Source organism: Jaculus jaculus, chromosome 7 (assembly GCF_020740685.1).
Source record: "Jaculus jaculus isolate mJacJac1 chromosome 7, mJacJac1.mat.Y.cur, whole genome shotgun sequence".
Classification (NCBI taxonomy): domain Eukaryota; kingdom Metazoa; phylum Chordata; class Mammalia; order Rodentia; family Dipodidae; genus Jaculus; species Jaculus jaculus.
In genome coordinates, this window is record NC_059108.1 from 153,242,756 (window position 1) to 153,268,910 (window position 26,155).

Below are 26,155 nucleotides of genomic sequence, written 5' to 3' on the forward strand. Positions count from 1 at the left end.
TCAAGAAGACAGAAAATAAAGGCGATTTCTGTAAAGAGGACAATGAACTAAGAGCAGATAAACCTTCCAAATAGACTACATCTTAAATGTGTCTGGACTTTGTTCAAAGAGAGGGCAGCACAGTGGACTGTGGTTAAGACCCCCTGGAACCCCATTTCTTTACACTCTGGGTGGTTCGTGGAGGGACTAGAGAGAGAAGCCTTGGGTCTGAATGCCAGCTCTTCCCTCCACTAGGGCAGGGGACTTGGACAGATCTCTAGGCTTTTGCCCTGGCCCTGGCTGCCTGAGGGTGAGTCCTGCCCCACAGGATGGGGAAGAGGTCCATGAGTGTTTATCTGGTACAGTGCAGGTCTTGGAGCCTTCTGAGCTGTATTTTATCCCATTGCCTCAGCAGGAACTTTCTGATCTACCATGGAGTTTACAAGGAATAAAAAGTCTAGAATCGTCCCTCTCTCATTAGCCATACAGTCCTGGAATTTTAGAGGAGTCACTTTGTGTTTCAACATTTTCTGAGGCGCATGTCTACAAAGAGCTATTTGACGTAACCCATCCTTGGGCACTGCGTGCTCTGCCGTTGGTTTGGAGCCCATAGGCCAACACTAGCCTCCCTGAGGGTGACTGCCACGAGGGGGGTGGGATGGGACAAGGTGCTCTCGGAAGCCTCTCTGCCAGCTGCGCCCGCCAAGAGAAAAGAATGACTGTAGCCAGGAACTGCGTCCCTGAGGGATTCGAAGCCAGGGAGTAGTTACTTTTAAATTACAACTCTGACCTAAGATGATAAAATCAGCTGCTCTTGTATAGATAGTATGACACAAAAGTTATTCTCTATAATTATACCTTGTATAAACTGACTAAAACAACGATAAAAAGTTTATTTTTCAGTTTTCTTGAATCAAGTCTAGCCCGGGCTGACCTCAAACTCATGGTGATCTTCTTACCTCAGCTCCCCAAATGCTGGATCAAAGGTGTATGCTACCACACCTAGTTTAACAACAAAACTTTAAAAAAAAATTGCAGGGCATGGTGGTGCACACCTTTAGTCTTAGTATTTGGGAGACAGAGGTGGGAGGATCACCTTGAATTTGAGGCCAGCCGGAGACTACATAGTGAATTCCAGGTCAGCCTGAGCTAGTGAGACCCTACCTCAAAAAACCAACAACAACAAAAAATTGAATTCCCATCAGAACCACCCTATTCTGTATCATATGCTACTGTTATAGCTACGTGCATGCATGCTGCCCATGACACGATATTTATCACTTTTAATTTCATACAATCTGTCTTTTATTCACCCACAGGGATGGGAATTGAACTAGGGCTTCACGTATTAGTTGGGCATTTTACCACTGAGCTATACTCTCCCTTCTCCCCTCAAACAGTCTCTTTGAAAGTTTTACATAAAGTGGCAATTGATGCCTCAGATTTATTCCTGGCAGGGCAATGAAATCAGTGGAAATTACTAGTTGTTATTAAAAAGCAATTTAGCAGGGTCAAGTAACATAATAATAATAGGTATACAGATATATCATTTGGTAATAAAATAGACTCTTTGTCTAACCTTATATTTGATTCCAACCGATATTTTCTGGCTCAGTCATTCTATTTCCAAGCCACTTTTGTAACCCTCCATACACCAGTGATAGTGAAATGACTGAAAGCTACTGAATACCACAGGAATTGAGCTTTTGTCCTGTATTTTCTCTTTGGTTTTGCAGACCCTGTGTAGGTACAGTTAGATGGCACCCATGAGAGAGAAGCTGGGTAATTTGGGATAAATGGTCAACAATTAAAAGTCATAGGCTATATCCTCAATTAAAAAAAAAAACTTAGATAATGGAAAAAAAATTGGTGTATGTAGTGAGCTATTGGCCAGGGACATCCATGAGGTCCCCAAAATGTAGGCCACTGCCAAAACACTTGATTACCTGCCAGAGCTAAAAGGTAAGACCCTGTTGCTGGGGACACCACAGGCCATGGTCACAGGACATCAAATTACCATGCTGGAACCAAAACGAAAACGAGCTCCCTCCTGGCCAGTCCTCCTAGTGCTGGAGAGCCCTGTGGGAGCTGCTGGAAGCAGACAGTCGCCAACAGCATGACAAAGCAGGGGACCCTGCACACTACAAGATCAACCAGCTGGACAAGAAGTATACATTTGTGCAATAGTGGCACACAGCCTCTGCAGGTAACATTCTCTGAATGGACATAAGGCCCACTCAGTGGGAGAGAGAACTCATATCCGGTACTGGAAACCGAGTTAGGATCTCATGGTCAGGAAACTCAGGCTTCAGAGAGAAGCCCCCACTGCTCTCTGGAGAAGAAGAGCGGGCCTGTACAGCAAAGTCTCTCAAATAACTTTGCACATTCCCTTTAACCCAAGCTGCTCTCACTTTGGGTTGGAAAATGTGTTTTATTTTACAAATGGCAGAAAAACAAAATGAAGGGAAATCAAGATCCACTGTCTTTGATAAGAAGATAGCCAACTGCCCACCACAAAACATGCCACCTCTACCATATCTGCCAGGGCCCAGAAGAAATTGCAAAGGAAGAAGCAACATGAACACTGTTCTTACTGCTATCCTGACAACCAGCTCCAGGGCAAACAGTGGCAGATACAGTGATTAATCAAAAACCATCAAGCACAGAGAACTCAACACTAAATCATGCTGCCAGAAGGCCTACAATGGCTCCGGGAACATTGCAGAAGAGGGAAGGTTATAAGAGCCACAGAGTGGGCAGAAATATCCCAAGGCACAGTCCCTCACTATCCCATGGGGACTGACTGAGGCCCTTATGACCCTACAGTGAAGACCATAAACCCCTGAGGAGGGCCTCTAAGGTAATGGGAGCTGGGGCCAGAGAATAAAAAGAATAACCTGTTATAATTTTTAAAAAAATGAATATAAAAAAGAAACTAATCCCAGCACTTGGGAGGCAGAGGTTGGAGAATCACCATGAGTTAGAGGCCATCCTGAGACTACATAGTGGATTCCAGGTCAGCCTGAGCTAGAGGAAGACCCTACCTCAAAAAACAAACAAAAAAGGAAGAAGAAAAAGAAACTAAGAAAAAGACAATATTGCCCAATAATGGAAAAAGAGGTGTAAACAAAATAAATGTATCAAGTCAAATAAATAAAATTATAAAGGTCTCAAAAAAAAGCATGAGCAGTGACTTCTGGGGTGACTGAAAAGACCCCATAGTGCTGAGAAGTGCTCAGCACTGAGACATCTCTACCACACCTTCCAAGGCTCAGGGTTGATTGCGGAAGAGGTGGTGGGAAGAGTGTAGGAGCCAAAGGGAGGGTAGGACTGCTTACCAGGCACTCTTCCACACACAAAGCTGGCCTGGATATCCATGACCTTGCAGTGCCTGGCACTACCTACACAAGACCCTCATTATAGGAGGAAATGATGATGACATCAAAATAAGAGACTGATTGAGAGGAAGAGGGGATATGATGGAGAGTGGAGTTGCGAAGGTGAAGGTGAGGGGGGAAGGAATTATCATGATTTATTGTCTATAATTATTGAAATTGTCAGTAAAAAAAAAATCAAAGCAGAAATCCAGAGACCACAGAGAACTCAACATTAAATCAGACTGCCAACGGGCCGGCATGGCTCAGGGAACACTGCAGAAGAGGGGGTGGAAAGATGGTAAAAGCCACAGAGTGGGTAGGAAGAACCTGAGGCACAGCCCCTCTCCCCCCACGGGGACTGACTGAGGCCTTCATGACTCCAGAGTGAACACCAACCCCACTGAGGAGGCCCCCACTGAAACAGGTGCAGGGGCCATACGAATATAACCTGTTATAACATATAAAATTTAATTGAATTGAATTTAAAAAATCAGTGTGTGTGTATGTATGTTCAAATGTGCATGGATGTGGAGGTCAGAGGTCAACCTTGGGTATTATCCTTAGAAATACCACCTACCTTTGTGTTTTTCTTTTTTTTTAATTTATTTAATTTTTATTAACATTTTCCATGATTATAAAAAAATCCCATGGTAATACTCTCCCTTGTGTTTTTCTTAATTAAAAAAATCATATCTTTTTTTGTTTGTTTGTTTGTTTTCTTTTTCGAGGTAGGGTCTCGCTCTAGCCCAGGCTGACCTGGAATTCACTATGGAGTCTCAGGGTGGCCTCGAACTCATGGCAATCCACCTACCTCTGCCTCCTGAGTGCTGGGATTAAAGGCGTGCACCACCATGCCCAGCTTTCATATCTTTTTTTTTTATTTTAAAAAGTATTTATTTGAGAGAGAGAATATTGGCACACCAGGGCCTCTTGCCAAGGCAAACAAACTCCAGATGCATGTGCCACTTTGTGCAAATGGCTTTTAATGTGAATACTGGGAAATTGAACCCAGGTTGTCAGGCTTTGCAAACAAGTGCTTTTAATTGCTGAGCTATCTTTCCAGCCCCCACCTACTTGTTGAAGCAGGGTCTCTTACTGGCCTGGAGTTCACCAAATCGGCTAGACTGGCTGGCCACTGAGCCCCCAGGGATTCAGGTGTCTCTACCTTCCCAGTGCCCAATTACAGGTGTCTGGCACTTTGCCCAGCTTTTTAAATTTTGTTTTGTTTTGTTTTTGAGATAGGGTGTTACTCTAGCTCAGGCTGGCCTGAAATTCACTATGTAGTCTCGAACTCATGGCAATCCTCCTACTTCTGCCTCCTGAGTGCTGGGATTAAAGGCGTGCACCACCACGCCCAGTGTTGTTTTGTGTTTTGAGGTAGGGTCTCACTCTAGCCCAGGCTGACTTGGAATTCACTCTGTAGCCTCAGGGTGTGCCCAGCTTTTTTAAAGGTGGTTCTGGGAACCGAGCCAAAGTCCATATGTGTGAGAGGGAGGCACTTGACTGAATGGCCTCTCTGTCCAACCCCAGCAGCAACAACCCTTTTCAAGCTCATAGGCAAGTTACAGGAGCACCTGCAGTGGGCTCTGCGGATTGAGTGTGAGACAAGTTGTTTGTGCTTCACTGCACAGAGCAGTGTGAGGTGCCTTCTGTGGACAAGCTCCTCAGCTGAACATCCTAACTCAGGAAGTGAGTGTCTCTGGGACAAGAGGACAGCAACGCTGTAGCAGACACAAAGCAGGAAGGAGCGTAGTCACCGAGCCACCCCTCACAGCTCCACAGTGGACTCAGCAGCCATGGTGTTTTCAAGATGGCTGCCTGGGGCTTTGGGACAGGAAAGCAGCAAGACACCTGCTCTGGGGTAGGGGTGGGGGTGATTTCTATCCATTTCAGAACTTTGATAGCACTGGCATTCATCCCCAATCCATTCTCTAATTTCTGCTTGAGACGATCTTTTCATCACCATTCCTAAAAGTAGATTTACTTTATTAAACTTGCCAAGATTGTCTTGTCATCAAAGAATCAAATAGCACTCCTTTAAATGTGATCTTGGAAACTTACCAGGTGTGATTAGTTCATTAATGGGAAACATCTTGCCTCGCATTTCGTCATCATCTTCATCATCTTCCTCTAATAAAACAAAAATACATGCAGTAATCCTTCTTAACATAGCACCAGAGTTCACAGCAAAACTTCAACTAACAGGTCTACCTTGACTTAACACACGTGTATGCATGTATGTGTGGGTGTGTGTAGAATATGTGTGGTGTGTGATGTGTGTGTAGTGTATGCATGTGCATGTGCAGATGTGCACACCCTGTGGTCAGGCAGAGGTCAGAGAAGAATGACAGAATGTCCTCTGTCACTAAGCCATATGCTTTCGTGAGACAGAATCTCTACTCAACCCAGAGCTGCCATTTTTCAGTCAGCAAGCCTCAGTGCGACTCCAGTCGCCCTCTTTGGAGACTAGGGTTACTTCAGTGCATGGTCGTGCCCTACAGTTTATGTGGGTGCTGAAATGAACTCTGCTGATCTCATGCTTGCATGCTGCATGGCAAGCACCTTTACCACCTAAGCCATCTCCTAATCACCTCATGTCCATTTTAAAATTACTTTTGTGACTTTTAAGGAATATTTATGAAAGAGAGAGGGAAAAAAGAACACTCCAGAGCTCTTGCCCCTGCAAAAAAAAACTCAGAGAACATGCAGAATTCAGAGAACACTCAGAATACAAGAACACTCAAACACACAGAACTCAGAAAACACACAGAACACAGAGAACACGCAGAACACAGAGAACACGCAGAACGCAGAGAACACTCAGAACTCAGAGAACTCAAAGAACTCAGAGAACACGCAGAACTCAAAGAACATGCAGAACTCAGAGAACACGCAGAACTCAGAGAACTCAAAGAACTCAGAGAACATGCAGAACTCAGAGAACATGCAGAACTCAGAGGACATGCAGAACTCAGAGAACACTCAGAACGCAGAGAACACACAGAACTCAGAGAACATGCAGAACTCAGAGAACATGCAGAACTCAGAAAACATGCAGAACACACAGAAAGCAGTGAACATGCACACTTACGATTGAACAGTTCTTTTGCTTGATCATAGGTCTTTGGGTATCCATCCAGAATGTAACCTTGATTCCTACAAGGCATTGATTTTAACTTTTCTTTCATAAATCTAATTATATATTGATCTTCCAGCCGACCTGATTTATGAAAAAAAAAATAACAAAGTATGTTACTGTGGCGTACACTCTACTTGGAATTATACCCTAAAGTTACCTTGAAAACGGCTGTGGAGTCAAAGAGGTTATTGAAAGAAACGTTTATCTTTATCTTAAAGCTAGAAAAGGTGTTGTTTTCTTAACATGACATGTTTGCTTAGCAGAACCCAGCAAGCTGGTCTAGAACAAAGCACAGCTGCAAGTATTACTGTCCACACTGAAAACCCGAGGGGATGACTTCTGGGTGAAGCTGGGTGAGGAGCGGGAGGGCTCCTGGAGAGTCCTGCTCACTGATTAGGTTGCCTTCCTCAGTCCTGGTCTGTGACTACACGTCTGTAACCTCCATGCCCAGCAATAATTCTGTGGTGGGAATTACATGAGATAGTATTCAAGTGTTCTGAACATGATTTATTAAAAGCAGGTATGGGCTGCAGAGATTGTGGCAGTTAAGGCACTTGCCTGCAAAGCCAAAGGGCCCAGGTTCACTTCCCCAGGACCCACATAAGCCAGATGCATAAGGAGGCACATGTGTCTGGAGTTTGTTTTGCAGTGGCTAGAGGCCCTGGCATGAGACCATTTCCCCCCTCCTCTCTCTTAAATAAATAAAATAAATATAATTTTTTTTTATAAGCAGGAGTTTTACCACATGCTTTGGCTACAGTTTACTGAGGAATTAAGCTGGAGCTGAGCTGGAAGCCTCCTCCCTGTTGACTAACTGTCAGGATGCTGGCAAGACCGAGGCAGCCTGTTGGGGGAGAGAAGTCATAAATGGGCTTAACCAGCAGTGGATCCTGCAAGTTTTATGGCTGGTCATCCAGGCAAAACATGCTAACTGCTTGGTTGATGGCATGTTTGTTATGGGAGAAACCAACTGCTTTATGGAGGGGATTCATATCTGGTACTAAAAGCTTAGTCAAAAGCCTATGGGGAAAGCTGCTACTGTTGTTTGGTTAAACGAACATATTATGCCTAACAAATTGCCCTCTAAGTATTTATATTTGTGCCCATATATTAATGTTGCTCTCACTTTTGGTTGGAGAAGCTTCTCTTTACAGATGGCAGTGAGCTCTGAGGAGACTCAAAACTCATCAAAGTGCTAAGACAAAGAGACAGTGGAGTGTTCAGAACTAAGTGAGACATGTCTATCACACCCCCCATGGCTCAAGGTCCTTTGTAGAAGAGCTGAGGAAAAGAATGTAAGAGTCACAGGAAGGGAAAGAGTGTTGAAATGCTTTCTTCCAGACACAAAGTGGCCATTGCTTGACCTTACAATGGATAAGGCTACCTATACAAGGCCTGCATAGTAAGAGAGAGAAAATAATAACATCAAAGTAGAAGAGGAACCTGTTGGAAAGAAGAGGTTCAGTGAAGAGGGGATGTGGAGGGGGGCAATGTAGGGTGGTGGAGATTATTATGATCAGGGTTCAGTGTGTATATGTATGGAGGTTGTCATCAAAAAGTGTTTTGGGCATTACAGGCCATTGCCGAGGCCCTTGGTTTCCCACCAGGAATAGATGGTAAGACCCTATTGCTGAAGACTCCACATACTTGGGCTGCAAGGCCTCAGAGAAATCCTGCTGGAGCTGAGCCAAAAACCTCCTCCGTGTAAACTAGCTGACAGAAAGCTAGAAGAAGCCATTCTGCATGCAGTTCAATGGGAGAAAGAGATACCACCAGTGAAGATACTCAACAGTGGACACTGCAAGCCTTATATTTGGCCAGCCAGGCCAAATGAGCCAACGGGTACAACGGTGGCACATCTGTCATGGTGGAAACTAACTGCCCTCTAATTGGACTGGAGGCCCACTCCATGGGAGGGAATACATCCCTGATACTGAAAACTTAAAACAGGGTTAGTCATGAGCCCTAGGAGTGTAATATCTGCTGTTGTCTGGCTAAATGTATATACTATGCTCATCAAATTGTCCAGTAAGCACTTCTCTTAATGTTCATACCCATACATTAATGCTACTCTCACTTTTGGTAGAGAATCTTCTCTTTTCAGATGGCAGTGACCTTGGGATGACTCAGAAGGCATCATGGTGCTGGAAAGAAGTGATAGGAGTGCTTAGTACTGCAATATCTCTATCACACCTTCCAAGGCTCAGGGTCTATTGTGGAAGAAGTGGCGGAAAGAATGTAAGAACCAAAAGAAGGGTAAGACTTCTTAAAACATGCGCCCCCAGACACAAAATGGCCTGGATATCCATAACCTCACAGTGCCTGACACTATCTACATAAGGCCATAATAATAGGAAAAGATTGTGACATCAAAATAAAACAAAGACTGATTAAGATGGGGAGGGGATATGATGGAGAATGGAGTTTCAAAGGGGAAAGTGGGGGGAGGAGGGCATTGCCATGGGATTTTTTTTATAATCACGGAAGTTGTTAATAAAAAAATTTGAAAAGAAAAAAAGTAAAAAAATAATTCAGACATTAAAAAAAATTTTTTGGTACTTTTATTTATTTGAGAGCGACAGACAGAAAGTGAAAGAGGCAGAGAGAGAGAGAGAATGGGCACGCCAGGGCCTCTGCCACTGCAAACGAACTCCAGATGCATGTGCCTCCTTGTGCATCTGGCTAATGTGGGTCCTGAGGAATTGAGCTTTGAACCAGGGTCCTTTGGCTTCACAGGCAACTGATTAACCACTAAGCCATCTCTCCAGCCCAATTCAGACATTTTTAAAAAGTGTTTTGGGCACTGGAGAGGTGGCTTGGTGGGTAAGGCGCTTGCCTGTGAAGCTTGAGGACTCATGTTTCACTTAAGTGGATGCGCAATGACACAAGTGCACCACGTTGCACATGGGCACGAGGGGGACACAGGTCTGCAGTTCAGTTGCAGTGGCTGGAGGACCTGCAGTGCCAGTTCTCTCTTCTCACACTCTTGCTCTCTTGCATTAAAAAGGCCAGCCTGTTGAGCTTGCCTCAAAGAAAAAAAAGCTTTTTTGAGTGGCTGGAAATATTGATTAGTGGTTAATGTGCTTGCCTGCAAAGCCCAAGGACCCAGATTCAATTCCCCAGTATCCATCTAAAGCCAGATGCACAAGGTAGCAGATACATTTGCAGATTATTTGCAGTGGCTAGAGGCTCTGGCATGCCCATTCTCTCCTTCTCTCTCTCTCTCTCTCTCTCTCTCTCTCTCTCTCAAATAAATAAATAAAACTTTTTTTTTTTTTTTTGGTTTTTTGAGGCAGGGTCTCACTCAGGCCCAGGCTGACCTGAAATTAATTATGTAGTCTCAGAGTGGCCTCAAACTCACGGCAATCCTTCTATCTTTGCCTCTCAAGTTTTGGGATTAAAGGCTGCACCACCACACCTGGCTAAAATAATTAAAAAAAAATTTTTTTTTGTTCATTTTTTATTTATCTATTTGAGAGCGACAGACATAGAGAGAAAGACAGATAGAGGGAGAGAGAGAGAATGGGCGCGCCAGGGCCTCCAGCCACTGCAAACGAACTCCAGACACGTGTGCCCCCTTGTGCATCTGGCTAACGTGGGACCTGGGGAACCGAACCTCGAACCGGGGTTCTTAGGCTTCACAAGCAAGCGCTTAACCGCTAAGCCATCTCTCCAGCCCTAAAATAATTTTTAAAAATTAAGCATCTTAGCTGGGTGGGGTGGTTCACAGCCTTTAATCCTAGCACTCGGGAGGCTGAGGTATGAGGATTGCTATGAGTTCAAGACCAGTATGAGCCTAATTCCAATTCAGCCCAGGTTATAAAGCAAGACCCTACCTCAAAAACAATAAAACAAAACAAAACAACAACAACAAAAAAAAATATTCGGGGCTGGGCATGGTGTCACATTCAGCACTCAGGAGCCAGAGGTAGAAGAATCACTGTGAGTTCAAAGCCAGCCTGAGATTACATAGTGAATTCCAGCTCAACCAGGACTAGGGTGAGACCTTATCTCAGGCCCCCTCCCCCAACAAAAAAAAATAAGTGCTTTGAAGAAAAGTAGGTATTTGAGCTAAGCGTGTAACCAATGGAAGAGTGTGTACAGGCATGTGGGAGGTCATGAGTTAAATCTCCAAGCACACACAAAACAGACGCTTACTAAATATTTACTAGCTTTGAATGGCAAAGTTAACCTAATGCCCTCACAGGCCCTAGTTTGCAAAAAAGCCTGGGGGTGGAGCTCAGTGGCATGGTACATGGCATGCAGGAACTACTGAAGCCCTGGATTTATCCCTGGTACCATAAGTAAATAAATAAAATTAGCATCAAATTCAAATGTGGTGGCACACACCTTTAATCCCAGCACTCAGGAAGCAGAGGTAGGAGGTTCACTGTGAGTTCAAGGCCAGCCTGAGAATACAAGGTGAATTCTATGTTAATTTGGGCTAGAAACCCTACCTTGATCAAAACAAAAAAATCAAACTGCAGAGAAGAATATGTCCTCACCCAGCCCCCACATCTTTTTATTCCAGTGACCTTTGCCCATTGGAGAAATTGCTGGGAGAGGCTGAGGGGTAGGAGAGACGCACTGCAGCTGGCATGATGGTTCAATGGCAGAATAATACAAGAAGTCCACAACGTCTGTCAGTCCATGCTCACCGTTTGAACAGCTGCCATGCTTGGGACACAGCCTGTCATTACATGGATTAATGTAGATCTAATAGTAATGTAAGTTTGGTGAAGCTTAGAAACTACTCTTAAAGATCTTCCCAAGGCATGTGCTATGGTGTTAGCTTATTAAGAAGGCTAAGCCAGCTAAATGCTAAATACTATGCTCACCAAACTGCCCAGTAAGCACTTCTCTTAATGTTCATACCCATATATTAATGCTACACTCACTTTTGGTTAGAGAAGCTTCTCTTTGCAGATGGTGGTGACCTTGGGATGACTCAGAAGGCACCACTGGGCTGAGAAGAAGTAACAGAGGAGTGCTCATCATTGAAACGTCTCTATCACACCTTCCAAGGCTCAGGGTCCATTGTGGAAGAGGTGGCAGGAAGAATGTAAGAGCCAAAGGAAGGGTAGGACTCCTTACAACGTGCTCCTCCAGACACAAAATGGCTTGGATATCCTTGACCTCACAGTGCCAGACACTACCTACACAAGACCATCATAATAGGAGGAAAAGGGGCTGGAGAGATGGCATAGCGGTTAAGCGCTTGCCTGTGAAGCCTAAGGACCCCGGTTCGAGGCTCGGTTCCCCAGGTCCCACGTTAGCCAGATGCACAAGGGGGCGCACGCATCTGGAGTTCGTTTGCAGAGGCTGGAAGCCCTGGCGCGCCCATTCTCTCTCTCCCTCTATCTGTCCTTCTCTCTGTGTCTGTCGCTCTCAAATAAATAAATAAATAATTTAAAAAAATGGTTCATACTGAACCACAATATCATAGGAGGAAAAGATCATGACATCAAAATAAAAGAGAGAGTGATTGAGAGGGGGAAGGGGTATGATGGAGAGTGGATTTGCAAAGGGGAAAGTGGAAGGAGGGAGGGAATTACCATGGGATATTGTTTATAATTATGGAAGTTGTCAATAAAAAGAAAAGAAATAAATAAAAATAAAAGAGAGACTGAGAGGGGGAGGGGATATGATGGAAAGTGGAGCTGTGAACAGGAGAGTATGGGAGGAGGGAGAATTACCATGGTTTATTGCCTATAATTATGGAAGTTGTCAATAATAAAAACAATTTAAAAAGCCAGGCGTGGTGGCACACGCCCTTAATCCCAGCACTTGGGAGGCAGAGGTAGGATTGCTGTGAGTTCGAGGCCACCCTGAGACTCCATAGTGAATTCCAGGTCAGCCTGGGCTAGAGTGAGACCCTACCTTGAAAAACAAAAAAACAAAACAAAACAAAAAAATTAAAAAGAAGAAAAAGAAAAAGGCTAAGCCAGGGCTGGGGATATGGCCACAGTTAAAGGTTCAGTTCCACAATACGCATATAAAGCTAGATGTACAACATGGTGCACACATTTGGAGTCTGTTTTCAGTGGCAAGAGGGTTTGGTGTCTACCTCTGTCTCTGTTTCTCTCTCTTTCAAATAAATAAAAATATTTCTTTTTAAAATTATTTATTATTTTATTTTTAAAATATCTTATTTTTATTTATTTGAGACAGATAATGAAAGAGAAAGAGAGAGAGAATGGGCATGCCAGGGCCTCTAGCCACTGCAAACGAACTCCAGATGCATGTGCCCCCTTGTGCATCTGCCTTGAACCTGAGTCCTTTGGCTTTGCACACAATGCCTTGATCACTAAGCCATCTCTCAAGCCCTGTTTATTTATTTTTATTTGAGAGAGAGAAAGAGACAGAGAGAGATAAGGAGATTGGGTGAGCCAGGTCCTTTAACCACTGCAAATGAACTCCAGACATATGTGCCACCTTGTGCACCTGGCTTACGTGGGTCCTAGGGAATCAAATCTGATTCCTTTGGCTTTGCAGGCAAACACCTTAACTGCTAAGCCATCTCTCCAGCCCTAAAAATATTTCTTAAAAAAGAAGTCTGGAGCCAGGCGTCGTGGTGCACGCTTTTAATCCCAGCTCTTGGGAGGCAGAGGTAGGAGGGTCAATGTGAGTTTGAGGCTACTCTGAGACTACACAGTGAATTCCAGGTCAGCCTGGACCAGAGTGAGACCCTACCTCAAAAGAAGAAGGAGGAGGAGGAGGGGAAGAGGAGGAGACATCTAAACCTGGAGAAATAGCTCAATAGGTTAAAGGCACTGACTTGCGAAGCCTAATGGCCTGGGTTCGATTCCTCAGCATCCACATAAAACTAGGTACATAAAGTGGCACATACATCTGGAATTCATTTGCAGTGGCAAGAAGTCCTGGATGATTTATAGAGTCCAAAGGTCCTGGCATGCCCATATTCTTCCAGTCTCTCTCTCTCTCCATTATGGCAATAAATAAAATATTTAAAAAAAAAGAGAGAGAAGTGAGGAAGGGAGAAAACTGGGAGGTAAGAGAAGACAAAGTGGGAGAATAGAGGTACACCACGTGCAGCCCCAAAGCCCATATGGGCCACATATTGCCTAGGAGCTCCCATGAAGGAACATGGGTCTCCCCTTTTTCATCCCTCCCCTTCCCCTTCCTCTCCTCCACCCCCCGCCCTGCGTGTGCCTCACCTGCATTCTGCTCCATGTTTTCCTTGATGCCCTCCAGAAGCTCCTGAGCCTCCTCCACATTCTCCTCCTGTTCCTCCTCTTCAACTTCTTCTTCTCCCGTTGTATCCTTAAGTGCAACAATCGACTCCTGTGTATCACAGACATACTCAAGTTGGATAGTAGATGGACTCCTGTATACCACATTTTCCACAGATATATTCAAATTGTATACTGTCTCCATTCCCATATACCACAAAGATCTTCAAGTAGTCTAGTGCGTAAGTTCCCATATACCATTGGGGATATTCAAAGATGGATAGTGATGGGTTCCTGTATACCACGCATACCACAGGAATAGTGAAGTTGGATAATGTATCCACTCCCATATACCACAAGGATAGTCAAATAGGATAGAGCATGGGCTCCCATATACCATGGGGATATTTAAGTTGGATAGTGCCCTGAACTGATTTGCCAATCATTAATCATCTAGCCCGTGATCCTGGACAAAGTCTGGTACCCAAATTGGGAACGGACCCAATAATAGGCATCACAGAAACGTTGTGGGTTGCATGTATCTACTTAGATGGATTTTGGCCTCAAGGTTAGTCTTAAATCTGCTTGCAGGAGAATAACAGGCTTTTGTGATAATATCACAATGGCTTAGGAGTCAACAGGTTCCTCATGCACCAAATGAGGATCTGTCTTACTTAAAAAAAGGTCTTGTAGAAATCAAGACTCATCAGCTTGGTGGCATGGCACATGCTTAGCATGAACAAGAGCATGGGTTCAATCCCCGGCATCACCCAAAATGACTTAGTATTTACAGAAACATGCATTATAGTATCTACCATGAAAATGATTCAATGATTTAACTAAACAAATAGTCTGCTAATTCCCTGAGACATATGCAGCAAGATGTGTGTGTGTGTGTGTGTGTGTGTGTGTGTGCGTGCGTGCCTGCGCACACACGTGCATGAAAGAATAATGTCCCAATTAAAAGAGGAGACATGATATACTTTGAGTGAAAGCTGGAGGCAGACTACACAAGGACAGCCCGTGAAAGATGCTCCCACCTCACAGCGGAAAGCCCTGTGGGAGTCTAGATTTTCCTAAGTGGGGCCAACGACAACATCCAGTTAGAGTGATGAATCTTTGACAGGCAAAGTGTGTTGTTCACGTACGCGTCTTAGGCAAGCATTGGTTAACCAATAGCCCAGTGCACATCGTTACCAGCTTTGCTATGGCTTCGGAAACCACATCCTTCAGCTTGATGTGGTGCAGCTTATAGTGCTTGGCCAGCTCCTCAGCAATGCTGGATTTTCCCACCGCGGGAGGACCGAGAATACAAATCTTGATGGGCTGAAAGGAAACAAGAAACAGAGGCAGCTCCGACGGTCCATGACTGCCAGTGCTCTGTCGGGCAGGTGTCTTCTCCCTGCGGGCGGGCTCTGCCCCTCCTCCAGCTCCACACTTCCTTCCTCCTCGCTGGCCACTGTGAGCGCTGCACTGCATCCTGAATGCACCTGCTGCTCCCTGGTCAGGCGCCTCACGCTCTGGTTCGTGTTCACTGCTCAGGGCTCTGGTAGCATTTGCCACAGAGCTGAGCTGAGATGGGGGGTGCCACACTCAACCAGCTGTGCCCCAGAGGCCTGCATGCCTGTAAGCTCAGCACAGGTTGAAGCAGGAGGATCAGAAGTTCAAGACCATCCTTAGCTACATAGTGAGTCCCAGGCTAGCCTGAGCCACATGAAACACTATTTCACCCCGACTCCCACAAAAAGAAGGAAAAGACGGCTGGAGAGATGGCTTAGTGGTTGAGGTGCTTGCCTATGAAGCTTAAAGACCCAGGTTTGATTCCCCAGTACTCATGTAAGCCACATGCACAAGGTGGAACATGTGTGGCTACAGACCCTGGTGTGCCCATTATCTTTCTCTCTCTCCTAAATAAATAAATAAATATTATAAATAAATAAAATGTATTTATATTTATTATATATTATATTATTTATTAAAATAAATAAAATATTTTATTTATTTATTTGAGAGAGGGAGAGAGAGAGGTAGGGAGGGAGAGAATAGGCATGCCAGGGCTTCCAGCCACTGCAAGCAAATTCCAGATGCATGCGCCACCTTGTACGTCTGGCTTATGTGGGTCCTGGGAATCGAACCGAGGTCCTTTGGCTTTGCAGACAAATGCCTTAACCGCTAAGCCATCTCTCCAGCCCTAAAATATATTTTAACATAAAGAAGAAAAGAGACAAGAGCTATGTCCTCAGATACTTCAGAAGAGGTCAGGAAAAAGTACCTGGCCACTCAGTGCACACTACACTCTCATGAAGAGAGCAACAGAGACTCATGAGGACGTGTGGTCAGTGAGGCAAGGGCCTTGCATTACTGCCAAACATTGCTTCTGGACTGAACTTGGTCTTCAATCACTTTATTTTTTATTTTTTGAGGTAGGGTCTCCCTGTAGCCTACGCTGACTTGGAATTCACTATGTAGTTTCAGGCTGGCCTCAAACTTATAGCAGCCTGCTGAGTGCTGCGATTAAAGGTCCCAGCTAGGCCTTCAATTTTTAACAGTTAATTTATTCTGATGTTTTTTAAAGGACTATATGAGCCAGGTATGGTGGCGCATGCCTTTAATCCCAGCACTTGAGAGGTAGAAGTTAGGAGGATCACTGTGAGTTCAAGGCCACCCTGAGACTACAGAGTGAATTCCAGGTCAGCCTGGGCTAGAGTGAGATCTAATGGGGGGGGGGGGGGGGAGGGAATGTGGGGGAACTATGTCTGTGTCTGGTTATCTATCTGTTTTAGATAGGATCTCACTATGTAGCCTACACTGGTATTGAACTTATGAAACTTTTGTTCCTGCCTCTTGATCATTTGTTAAAATCACCATTTCTTGCTCCCTGGTCTGGGCTGCCTGTGCAGACAGTGTGTGGGGGGACGCAGTGGTCTGGAATGGGAGCTGGACCTGAGGAGATAAATGACCAAGTGCACTCCAACCCGGCCCCAGCTGAAACCACAGAAGAATTGGGGAGATAAGCAAGAATGCTGCTCTCTTAGCGAATCTGATATCAGCACAAGGGTGAAGGAGATAGACACTGAGGACACTCAACACCTACCAAATCAGAGATCCAGAGGCTCCTAAGTGCCTGTCACTAAAGTAGACTTAAAATGCTCCCAGCATGGCTCAGGGAATTTTGTGGAAGAGGGGGCGGAAAGACTGTCAGAGCCACAAGTTGGGACATTTTGCACAGACATTGCTTCTCCCCCATAACTGACTGTTGCCGCATAATGACCCACAATCCCCATGGGGTCGACCTATATCCCCAATAAGGAGACCTCTTCAGAAAGGGGGTAGGAAATGAGCCAGCGGGTGCAATAGTGGCATATCTGTGGAAACCAACTGCCCTCTATTGGGCTAGAGGCCTGCTCCATGGGAGAGAATACATCCCTGATACCGAAAACTTAAAACAGGGATAGTCATGAGTCCTGGAGGTATAACATCTGCTGATGTCTGGCTAAATGTATATACTATGCTTATCAAACTGCCCAGTAAGCACTTCTCTTAATGTTCATACCCATATATTAATGCTACTCTCACTTTTGGTAGAAACCTCTTTTCCAGATGGCAATGACCTTGGGATGACTCAGAAGGCATCATAGTGCTGGAAAGAAGTGACAGGAGTGCTCAGCACTGCAATATCTCTATACACCTTCCAAGGCTCAGGGTCCATTGCAGAAGAGGTGGCGGAAAGAATGTAAGAGACAAAAGAAGGGTAGGACTCCTTACAACGTGCTCCCCTCAGACACAAAATGGCCTGTATATCCGTGACCTCACAGTGCCTGACACTACCTACACAAGACTATCATAATAGGAGGAAAGATCGTGACATCAAAATAAAAGAGAGACTGATTGACAGGGGGAGGGGATATGATGGACAGTGGAGTTTCAAAGGGGAAAGTGAGGGAATGGAGGGCATTACCAGGGAATATTGTTTACAATCATGGAGGTTGATAAAAAGAAAAAAGAAAAGAAAAGGGGCAGGGAGGGAGGAAGGGTGGTATCAATATGTGTTGTTTACATACTAAATGTGTCTGTAGCTAATTAAAAATAAATAAATAAGCCGGGCGTGGTGGTGCATGCCTTTAATCCCAGAACTCAGGAGGCAGAGGTAGTGAATGCCAGGTCAGCTTGGGCTAGAGTGAAACTCTATCTTGAAAAAAACCAAATAAATAAATAAAAATAAAAAAGAAAGTTATCAAAAGAAACCGGAAGTGAATGACAAAACAAGGACACGGACATGAAAGAAGAGCCGACAGGAAAGGACAGGAACATGTGTCATGAAGAGTTCCCTTCTCCTCATATTTCTTTCTTTTTTTAAAAATTTTGTTTACTTATTTATTTATTTGAGAGCGACAGACAAAGAGAGAAAGAGGCAGAGAGGGAGAGAGAGAGAATGGGTGCACCAGGGCCTCCATCCACTGCAAACAAACTCCAGATGCGTGCGCCCCCTTGTGCATCTGGCTGACGTGGGTCCTGGGGAATTGAGCCTTGAACCGGGGTCTTTAGGCTTCACAGGCAAGTGCTTAACCGCTAAGCCATCTCTCCAGCCCTCTTCTCATATTTCTGTGTGAGCGCTGAGGACTGGAACAAAAGCTACTGCACTATCTGATGTGGCTGTGCACTGAAGTGTGTCAAAGCGTGTGTGAGTGAGAGTAAAAGCATTGCGGGAAGGCAAAAGGAGGAAGGGAGGCCGAGTGGCCAAGGAGAGGAAGTACAAAGGCGACAACTGTGAGGTGGGGGCTGTGTAGGTTGCTTACAGGAAGCCGCATGTGTGGCAGAGGGGCACAGAGTCACACACACATTGAGCTCTGTCAATCTTCCAGGTTTTTTTGTTTGTTTGTTTTTCGAGGTGGGGTCTCACTCTGGCTCAGGCTGACCTGGAATTCACTATGGAGTCTCAGGGTGGCCTTGAACTCACGGTGGCCCTCCTACCTCTGCCTCCCGAGTGCTGGGATTAAAGGCATGCACCACCACGCCCAGCTTGTCCAGTTTTTTTTTTTAATATAATTTTTGTTTATTTTTATTTATTTATTTGAGAGCGACAGACAGAGAGAGAAAGAGAAAGAGGCCAATAGTTAGAGAATAGGCTCGCCAGGGCTTCCAGCCTCTGCAAACGAACTCCAGACGCGTGCGCCCCCTTGTGCATCTGGCTAACGTGGGTCCTGGGGAATCGAGCCTCGAACTGGGGTCCTTAGGCTTCATAGGCAAGTGCTTAACTGCTAAGCCATCTCTTCAGCCCTCTTCCAGTTTTTATATTGTCTTTTGGCTACAAAAAGTGCAACCATCAGGGGAAATTATGTGAAGGATATGAAACCTCTCTTTTGAAACTATCACTCAGAAAAGTAACCACTACAAGTTTACACATAGAAGTATTTTAAAATTTTAAAATATAACAAAGACAAATTTAAAAGAATCAACATCAGTATACATGGAGATATTTTTACATCCATCTCTGTTATGGCACTATTTATAATAGACAAGTGATGAAATTAGCCTACATGTCTAGTAATAAAGGAAAGGAAAGGAAAATGTGTGTGTGTGTGGGGGGGGAAGCACCATTTCTTCTAATGAAGAAGATAAAGAATTCAAATCCAGCTACATAGCAATACCCTGTTTCAAGAAATTAAAAAAGGATGGAGAGAGGGAGAGAGGAAGAGAGAAAGGAAGGAAATGGGAAGAAGGAAGGAAGGTTCAAATACTGAACAAACTGTAAAATTCATTAACAAAAATATTTGTATGTAACAGAAATCAAAATATCAGCAACAGGGCTGGAGAGATGGCTTAGCGGTTAAGCGCTTGCCTGTGAAGCCTAAGGACCCCGGTTCGAGGCTCGGTTCCCCAGGTCCCACGTTAGCCAGATGCACAAGGGGGCGCACGTGTCTGGAGTTCGTTTGCAGGGGCTGGAAGCCCTGGCGCGCCCATTCTCTCCCTCTTCCTCTGTCTTTCTCTCTGTCTGTCGCTCTCAAATAAATAAATAAAAAATGACCAAAAAAATATTAAAAAAATATATATATATCAGCAACAGCCAGGCGTGGTGGCACACACCTTGACTCCCAGCACTCGAGAGGCAGAGGTAGGAGGATCGCCATGAATTCAAGGCCACCGTGAGACTACATAGTGAATTCTACATACTACATAGTGGGCCAGAGTGAGACCGTACATTAAAATAAATAAATATATATATATCAGCAACAAACAGTAATTTAAAAAAAATGGTAGAAACAGTGATGAAACTGAGGCCCAGTATTTTGCAAGCCATATTTCAAAATCACACTAATGGAAAAAATAATCATCAGCAGAGTATGCTTAAAGGTTGTGTAATGTTATGTAGGAAGTGTTTTTTGTTGTTGTTGTTTTTTGTTTTACCTTTGTTGTAACCACTTGACAGGAGACACCTGGGGCAGGGAACGCACAGAGGGGCGCTGGAGGAGAGGCGGGTGGGACGTTCTGAGCGTGAGCGGCCCCATCTGGTCAGGGGTGTTGGGTAATTGTGGCCTGTTTGACCACTGACTTACAGACCGCTCTAGGGTGACACCTGGAGTTGAGTGTGTGACTTTGGATGACCTGCAGGAACAGCGACTGTGAGGGTCGACATGCTTTCTTAAACACGCCATCATTTCTGCTAAGCGACGCACCTTTTACTTTTTTTTTTTTGCTTCTTTCCTCCCCGCCCTTTCCTTGCTGGCCACCCTCATGAGGTGAGGGCCTTTCTCCGGCCTGTGCTCCTGTCACGATGCTGCCTCAGCGCAGGCTCACAGCAGTGGGGCCAGCTGACAGGAAGGGACTGGAGCCTCTGAGACCACGAGCCAAAAGAAACACGTGTGCCACTTTGTGCATCTGGCTTTACGTGGGTACTGGGGAACTGAAGAGGGGCAGTCGGACTTTGCACGCAAGCACCCTTAACTTCTGAACCATCTCTCCAGCCCCCAGCAATGTTCACTTCATTTTTCGTGACTTTTTTCATGGTGGGGTTCACAGTAGCCCAAGCTGCTTGGAACTCACTCTGAAGTTCCCGCCTGGCCTCAAGCTCATATCAATCCTCCTCCCTCTGCCTCCCGAGTGCTGGGATTAAGTGCATGCACCGCCATGCCTGGCTTAATTGCTTCTTTTTAAATTGTTTTTAATATTTGGGTCATGGGTATTAGTTTAACATACATGTAGATTGTTAGAGTGGAGAAATCAAGTTTTTTTTTAAATATTTATTTATTTATTTATTTGAGAGCGACAGACACAGAGAGAAAGACAGATAGAGGGAGAGAGAGAGAGAATGGGCGCGCCAGGGCTTCCAGCCTCTGCAAACGAACTCAGACGCGTGCGCCCCCTTGTGCATCTGGCTAACGTGGGACCTGGGGAACTGAGCCTCGAACCGGGGTCCTTAGGCTTCACAGGCAAGCACTCAACCGCTAAGCCATCTCTCCAGCCCAGTAATCAAGTTTTAAAAACAATTTATTTGGATTTTTGAAAAGGAAAAAACTCTCACTGGTATAATTTCACCAACAGTAAATTTCATTTACTTTTCTTAAACCAGAAGTATAAATAGGAAATGGTGATAGTTACCATTAATCCTCGGCTGAGCTTGTACTCTTTGAGAATACTATTGATGTTTTCCACAAATCCCGTCTGGGCAACCCACCGGATGTTAAAATTCTCCTTCACAAATAGGGCTTCCATCCTCAGGTTAACTAGTAAATGGTCAATATGCTCTTGCTAGGATTAAAACAAAGTTGGAGGTTTGTCTTCATTTTTATTTAGCAGACAAAAATAACTGTAGTATTCCTAAGGACAGACAAACAATATAGAGACAGTAGTCAGGCGAGGTGGCACATGCCTTTAATCCCAGCACTACAGAGGCAGAGGTAGGAGGATCACTAGGAGATTGAGGCCACCATGCAACTACATAGTGAATTCCAGGCCAGCCTGGGCTAGAGCGAGACCCTACCTCAAAAAACTTATATGTGGGCTGGAGAGATGGCTTAGCGGTTAAGCACTTGCCTGTGAAGCCTAAGGACCCCGGTTCGAGGCTCGGTTCCCCAGGTCCCACGTTAGCCAGATGCACAAGGGGGCGCACGCGTCTGGAGTTCGTTTGCAGAGGCTGGAAGCCCTGGCGCGCCCATTCTCTCTCTCTCCCTCTATCTGTCTTTCTCTCTGTGTCTGTCGCTCTCAAATAAACAAATAAAAAATTAAAAAAAAAACAACTTATATGTATGTATGTGTATATATGGAGGGGGGGAGAAACACACAAGGCCCTGAACCCAGCAGTAAGAGTGCTACGGTGATGCTGGATCATGGACTCATTCGTGCATTCATTCACACATCTATGTGCTGGGCATGAGAGAGGTGCTAGACAGTTCTAGCCTCAGCTCCTCAAGTCTGCTCTCTTTGGGCAGGTGGCATCTGATCTCGTGAGGTTGAACCAGGTAGGAAGATTCTAAAAATCCAAATTCAGGGGGCTGGAGAGATGGCTTAGCGGTTAAGCGCTTGCCTGTGAAGCTTAAGGATCCCGGTTCGAGGCTCGATTCCCCAGGACCCACGTTAGCCAGATGCACAAAGGGGCGCAAGCATCTGGAATTCGTCTGCAGTGGCTGGAAGCCCTGGGGCACCCAATCTCTCTCTCTCTCTCTCTGCCTCTTTCTCTGTCTGTCGCTCTCAAATAAATAAATAAAAATAAACCAAAAAAAATTAAAAATCCAAATTCAAGGTCCCTCTCCTCCTCTCCCTTCCCTCCCTTTCCCTTCCCTCCTCTTTTCTCCCTTTTCTCCTTCCCTCTTCTCCCTTCACTTGTGCTCCCCTCCTGTCCTTTCTCCTCCCTTTCCCTCTCCTTATTCTTTTTTAAAAAATGTTTATTTAATTAATTAATTTGAAAGAGAGAGAGACAGATATATATAGAGAGAATGGGCACACCGGGGCCTCCAGCCACTGCAAACAAACTCTGGCTTTCTATGGGCACTGGGAAATCAAGCCTGGGGCTTTGCAGCAAGCACCGTAATGGCTAAGTCACCTCTTCAGCCCTTCTTTTCTTCTCATGTAGCCCAAGTGGCTTCAAAGTCACTATGTAGCCAAGGATGACCTGGAACTCCTAATCTTCCTGCATTTACCTTCTCAGTGTTGGGATTACAAATTCATTCTCTCTCTATTTCTCTCAGTGCTGGCAAGCAAAGCCATTGCTTTGCATGTGCTAAACAAGTGCTAAACTGAGCTACAATCCTAGCCTTTTTTTTTTGGCGGTGCTAGATGTTTACACCCCAGTGCCTTGCCTCTACCACCGAGTTAAAATCCCAACCCTCTTTCTGCCCTTGATTTTGAGACACAGTCTTACTAAACTGCTCAGGTCAACACTGAATCATTTATAGCCCAGGCCCTAGCTCTATACCAGACCTGGCTCTGGCCCTTTTAAAAACATTTTATTTCTCTCTCTCTCTCTCTCTCTCTGTGTGTGTGTGTGTGTGTGTGTGTGTGTGTGTGTGTGTGTGTGTGCCCACACCAGAACTTCTTCCCACTGCACGTTTGCATAGGTGCTGGGAGTTGAATCTTGGCCAGCAGGCTTTATAAGCAAGTGCCTTTAATACCAAGCCATCTTCCCAGCCCCCATTTTACCTTATTTGTTTATTTATTTTGAGGCAAAGTCTCACTCTAGCCTAGACTAACCTGAAACTTACTCTATAGGCCCAGGCTGGCCTCAAACTCACAGCAATCCTCCCACCTCTGCCTCCTGAGTGCTAGGATTAAGGGCATGCACCACCACATGGCTCATTTTACATTTTTTTTTTCCCTGAGGTAGGTTATCACTCTAGCCTTGGCTGATCTGGAACTCACTCTGTAGTTCCAGGTTAGCCTCAAACTCACAGTGATCCTCCTACCTCTGCCTCTCAAGTGCTGGGACTGAGGCTGTGTGTCACCATACCCAGCTGATGTTCCTTTTTTTTTTTTTTTTTTTTTTGAGATGGAGTCTCACACAGTCCAGGCTAGTCTTGAACTTGTTACTATTAATCTTCCTGTGTCTACCTCCCAAATACTGGGACTACATGTGTGTGCTACCATGCCTAGGGAGCCTCTACTTTGTTTTTTTTTTTTTTTTGAGGCAGGGTCTCACTTTAGCCCAGGCTGACCTGGAACTCATGTGATCCTCCTACTACAGTCTCCTGAGTGCTGGGATTATGGACAAGAACCACCATGCCAGGGGCATGTACTCTGAATAATGCAGTCTTATGGCTAAAGTCCCATGAAACAATCAGTATAAAGAAATAGATCCTCTCGGAACCACAACCAACACCCAGGGCTGCTCCCTCACTATTACTTAGAAAAACAGTTTTTGGAAAAGAAAAAAAATATTTATACTGACTGTCAACTCCTTGGTTAGAAAAGCATTTTCTTTGGGTACTTTCTGAATTTTTCCAGGGCCGGTATGTTTACTGATGCACTGTTTGGGAAAAATAAAAATATTATGTGTCTTACCTGCAAGGTTTTCTACACAACTTCTCAATGAATGTCAACGTAGTACACACAAAACCCCAACATTTTCAAAACAGTGTATTGAAGGTACACTTGCTTATGCTCTGAAAACCTCCGCCCCCATGAGCACCTGTCTCCTGCCTACCTCCCCTCAGGCCAGATGCCTCCTCCCCTTCTCTAGAGTATCTTGTCCACTTGGTTTGCTGTAACTCAAGACACAAACTGGGTAGGTTATGAGCCGCCAAGATGTGCAGCTCGCAGTGTTAGAGGTCAGAGAGTCCAAGGTCAAGCACTGGCAGGCGGGTGGTTGGCAAAGGTCGCTTTCCGGCTTCTTGGCTGTGCCCTGCCTCTGGGTCCTCACAGTCTTGCAAGGAGACCGGGAGCCCTCTCTGGCTTCTTTTGGAAGGACACTAATTCCTTTCCTAAGGTCTCCACCCTCACGACCTAGTCACTTCCCCAAACACTGTCATCTCCTAATGCCCTTACCGTGAGGGTTAGAATGCCAACATGTGAATATGGGAGGGCACACAGACATTCTGAATGTCAAAAGACAGAGTTACAGAAAATTCATTTCTACATCTAACTGGCTTTTACTCCAATTCACAAACTAGGGACACCTCCATTCTACAAGAGAATGAGAGCTTTCCACCAGGCAATAGCAAGTAGTGGGTCTTGAAGGTGGCGCTGAGGAAACAGAACAGTAGAAAACGAGCTGATGGTGAACCTAGAGTTATTTGTGCTAAGGGTTAAAGCGGAAGGGGCTTTTTTATGTTGACTCAGGTGAGCTGGAAACTCCCATTGGCAGAAAAATAAATGGTCTAATGGGATCCGTCCCTTAGGGGGTGTGGGAAGTACCGTTAAGTTTCTCTTGACTACGCGGCATTTAGAATGAGTGACTCTGGTCTGGTCTGCTGGGGTCTAGTATAGGAGCTCGGCCTGAAACAGTGGGCTCCCATCATTTTTGTTTAACAAACCAGAGCCCAGCATCCCCTTTGCTAAGTGACAAACCCTCCACATGATAGAGTTACGTGGGGAGGAGTCCGGAAAGAGCAGAGGCCAAGGCCACGGCAGCTGGGCTAGTTGGGGTGTAAGGGGACGGCGCTGGCCAGGCTGCCTGGCCTGCCAGAGCTGCTCTTACCCACAACTCTTAGAAGTGGCCGTGGGTCCCGTGATCCTGACCGTATCAGGATTTGGGACAAGTGTCCGCAGAGTGGGCTTAATACCCTGGCATGCTATTTGTGTATTGGAGCTGTGCTCTCCACCCCTGAGCCTGGAACCCCCCCCCCCCGCGGCTGTTCTTGTCTTCCATGCACACACTAGACAAAGGTTATCTGGTAGTAATTTCCCAACATAGGCGCTGCAAGTACAAATGGGGAGTTTAAAGTATTTTGGGAGTCCTGTTAGCACAACGATTTCTGTAACTATAGTTTAAGGGGCAGAAACTAAGGGCAGGCCATTGAAGTCTGGGAAGAAATGGATCCCCATACCTTGACCAGGTCCTCCAGGGTGTGGACAGACTCATCTACAGCCACCAGGTAGTGGAACTTCGGCACGTGGTCTATTACATTCTGTATCACTCTGCAGACCAAGAGTTACGACAGTCACCGGAGAGGGGCAAACAGACCTTTGCCCCTCAGACGGCACGGCGCCTGTGCTTTGGGACATGGTTTCTGGGTCTGCACCACTGTGGGAAGTCTACAGGGGTAGGAAGTGACTTTCCCTGGGCTGAAAAGTTACAAGGAGACAGGCGGGAGCCAGGCCTTGAAAAAAGTTATCACTGGGCTCAGCGGTTAAGGCACATGCCTGCGAAGCCTAAGAACCCAGGTTCGATTCTCCAGGTCCCATGTAAGATAGATGCACATGGTGGCACATGTGTCTGGAGTTCGTTTTCAGTAGCTAGAGGCCCTGGCATGCCCATTCTCTCTTTCTCTCTCTGTCCCCCCTCTTTGTCTCTGATAAATAAATAAATATAAATCTTT

General features: G+C 45.3%; 1 protein-coding gene across 4 annotated transcripts in view; it reads right to left on the reverse strand.

Moving 5' to 3' along the window:
• Ak7 (adenylate kinase 7) overlaps positions 1–26,155 on the reverse strand; it is a 74,470-nt gene that overhangs the window by 12,843 nt on the left and 35,472 nt on the right. For 3 of the 4 annotated variants that reach the window (XM_045155476.1, XM_045155475.1, XM_004665606.2), the window contains 7 exons: positions 25,664–25,754; positions 24,067–24,144; positions 21,285–21,434; positions 14,886–15,014; positions 13,674–13,800; positions 6,448–6,576; positions 5,418–5,486 (listed from right to left, as the gene is read on the reverse strand). In XM_045155476.1, the coding sequence (XP_045011411.1) occupies positions 5,418–5,486; positions 6,448–6,576; positions 13,674–13,800; positions 14,886–15,014; positions 21,285–21,434; positions 24,067–24,144; positions 25,664–25,754 (773 nt within the window). The remainder of the gene's footprint in view (positions 1–5,417; positions 5,487–6,447; positions 6,577–13,673; positions 13,801–14,885; positions 15,015–21,284; positions 21,435–24,066; positions 24,145–25,663; positions 25,755–26,155) is intronic. The other variant, XM_045155477.1, reaches the window with a different exon arrangement.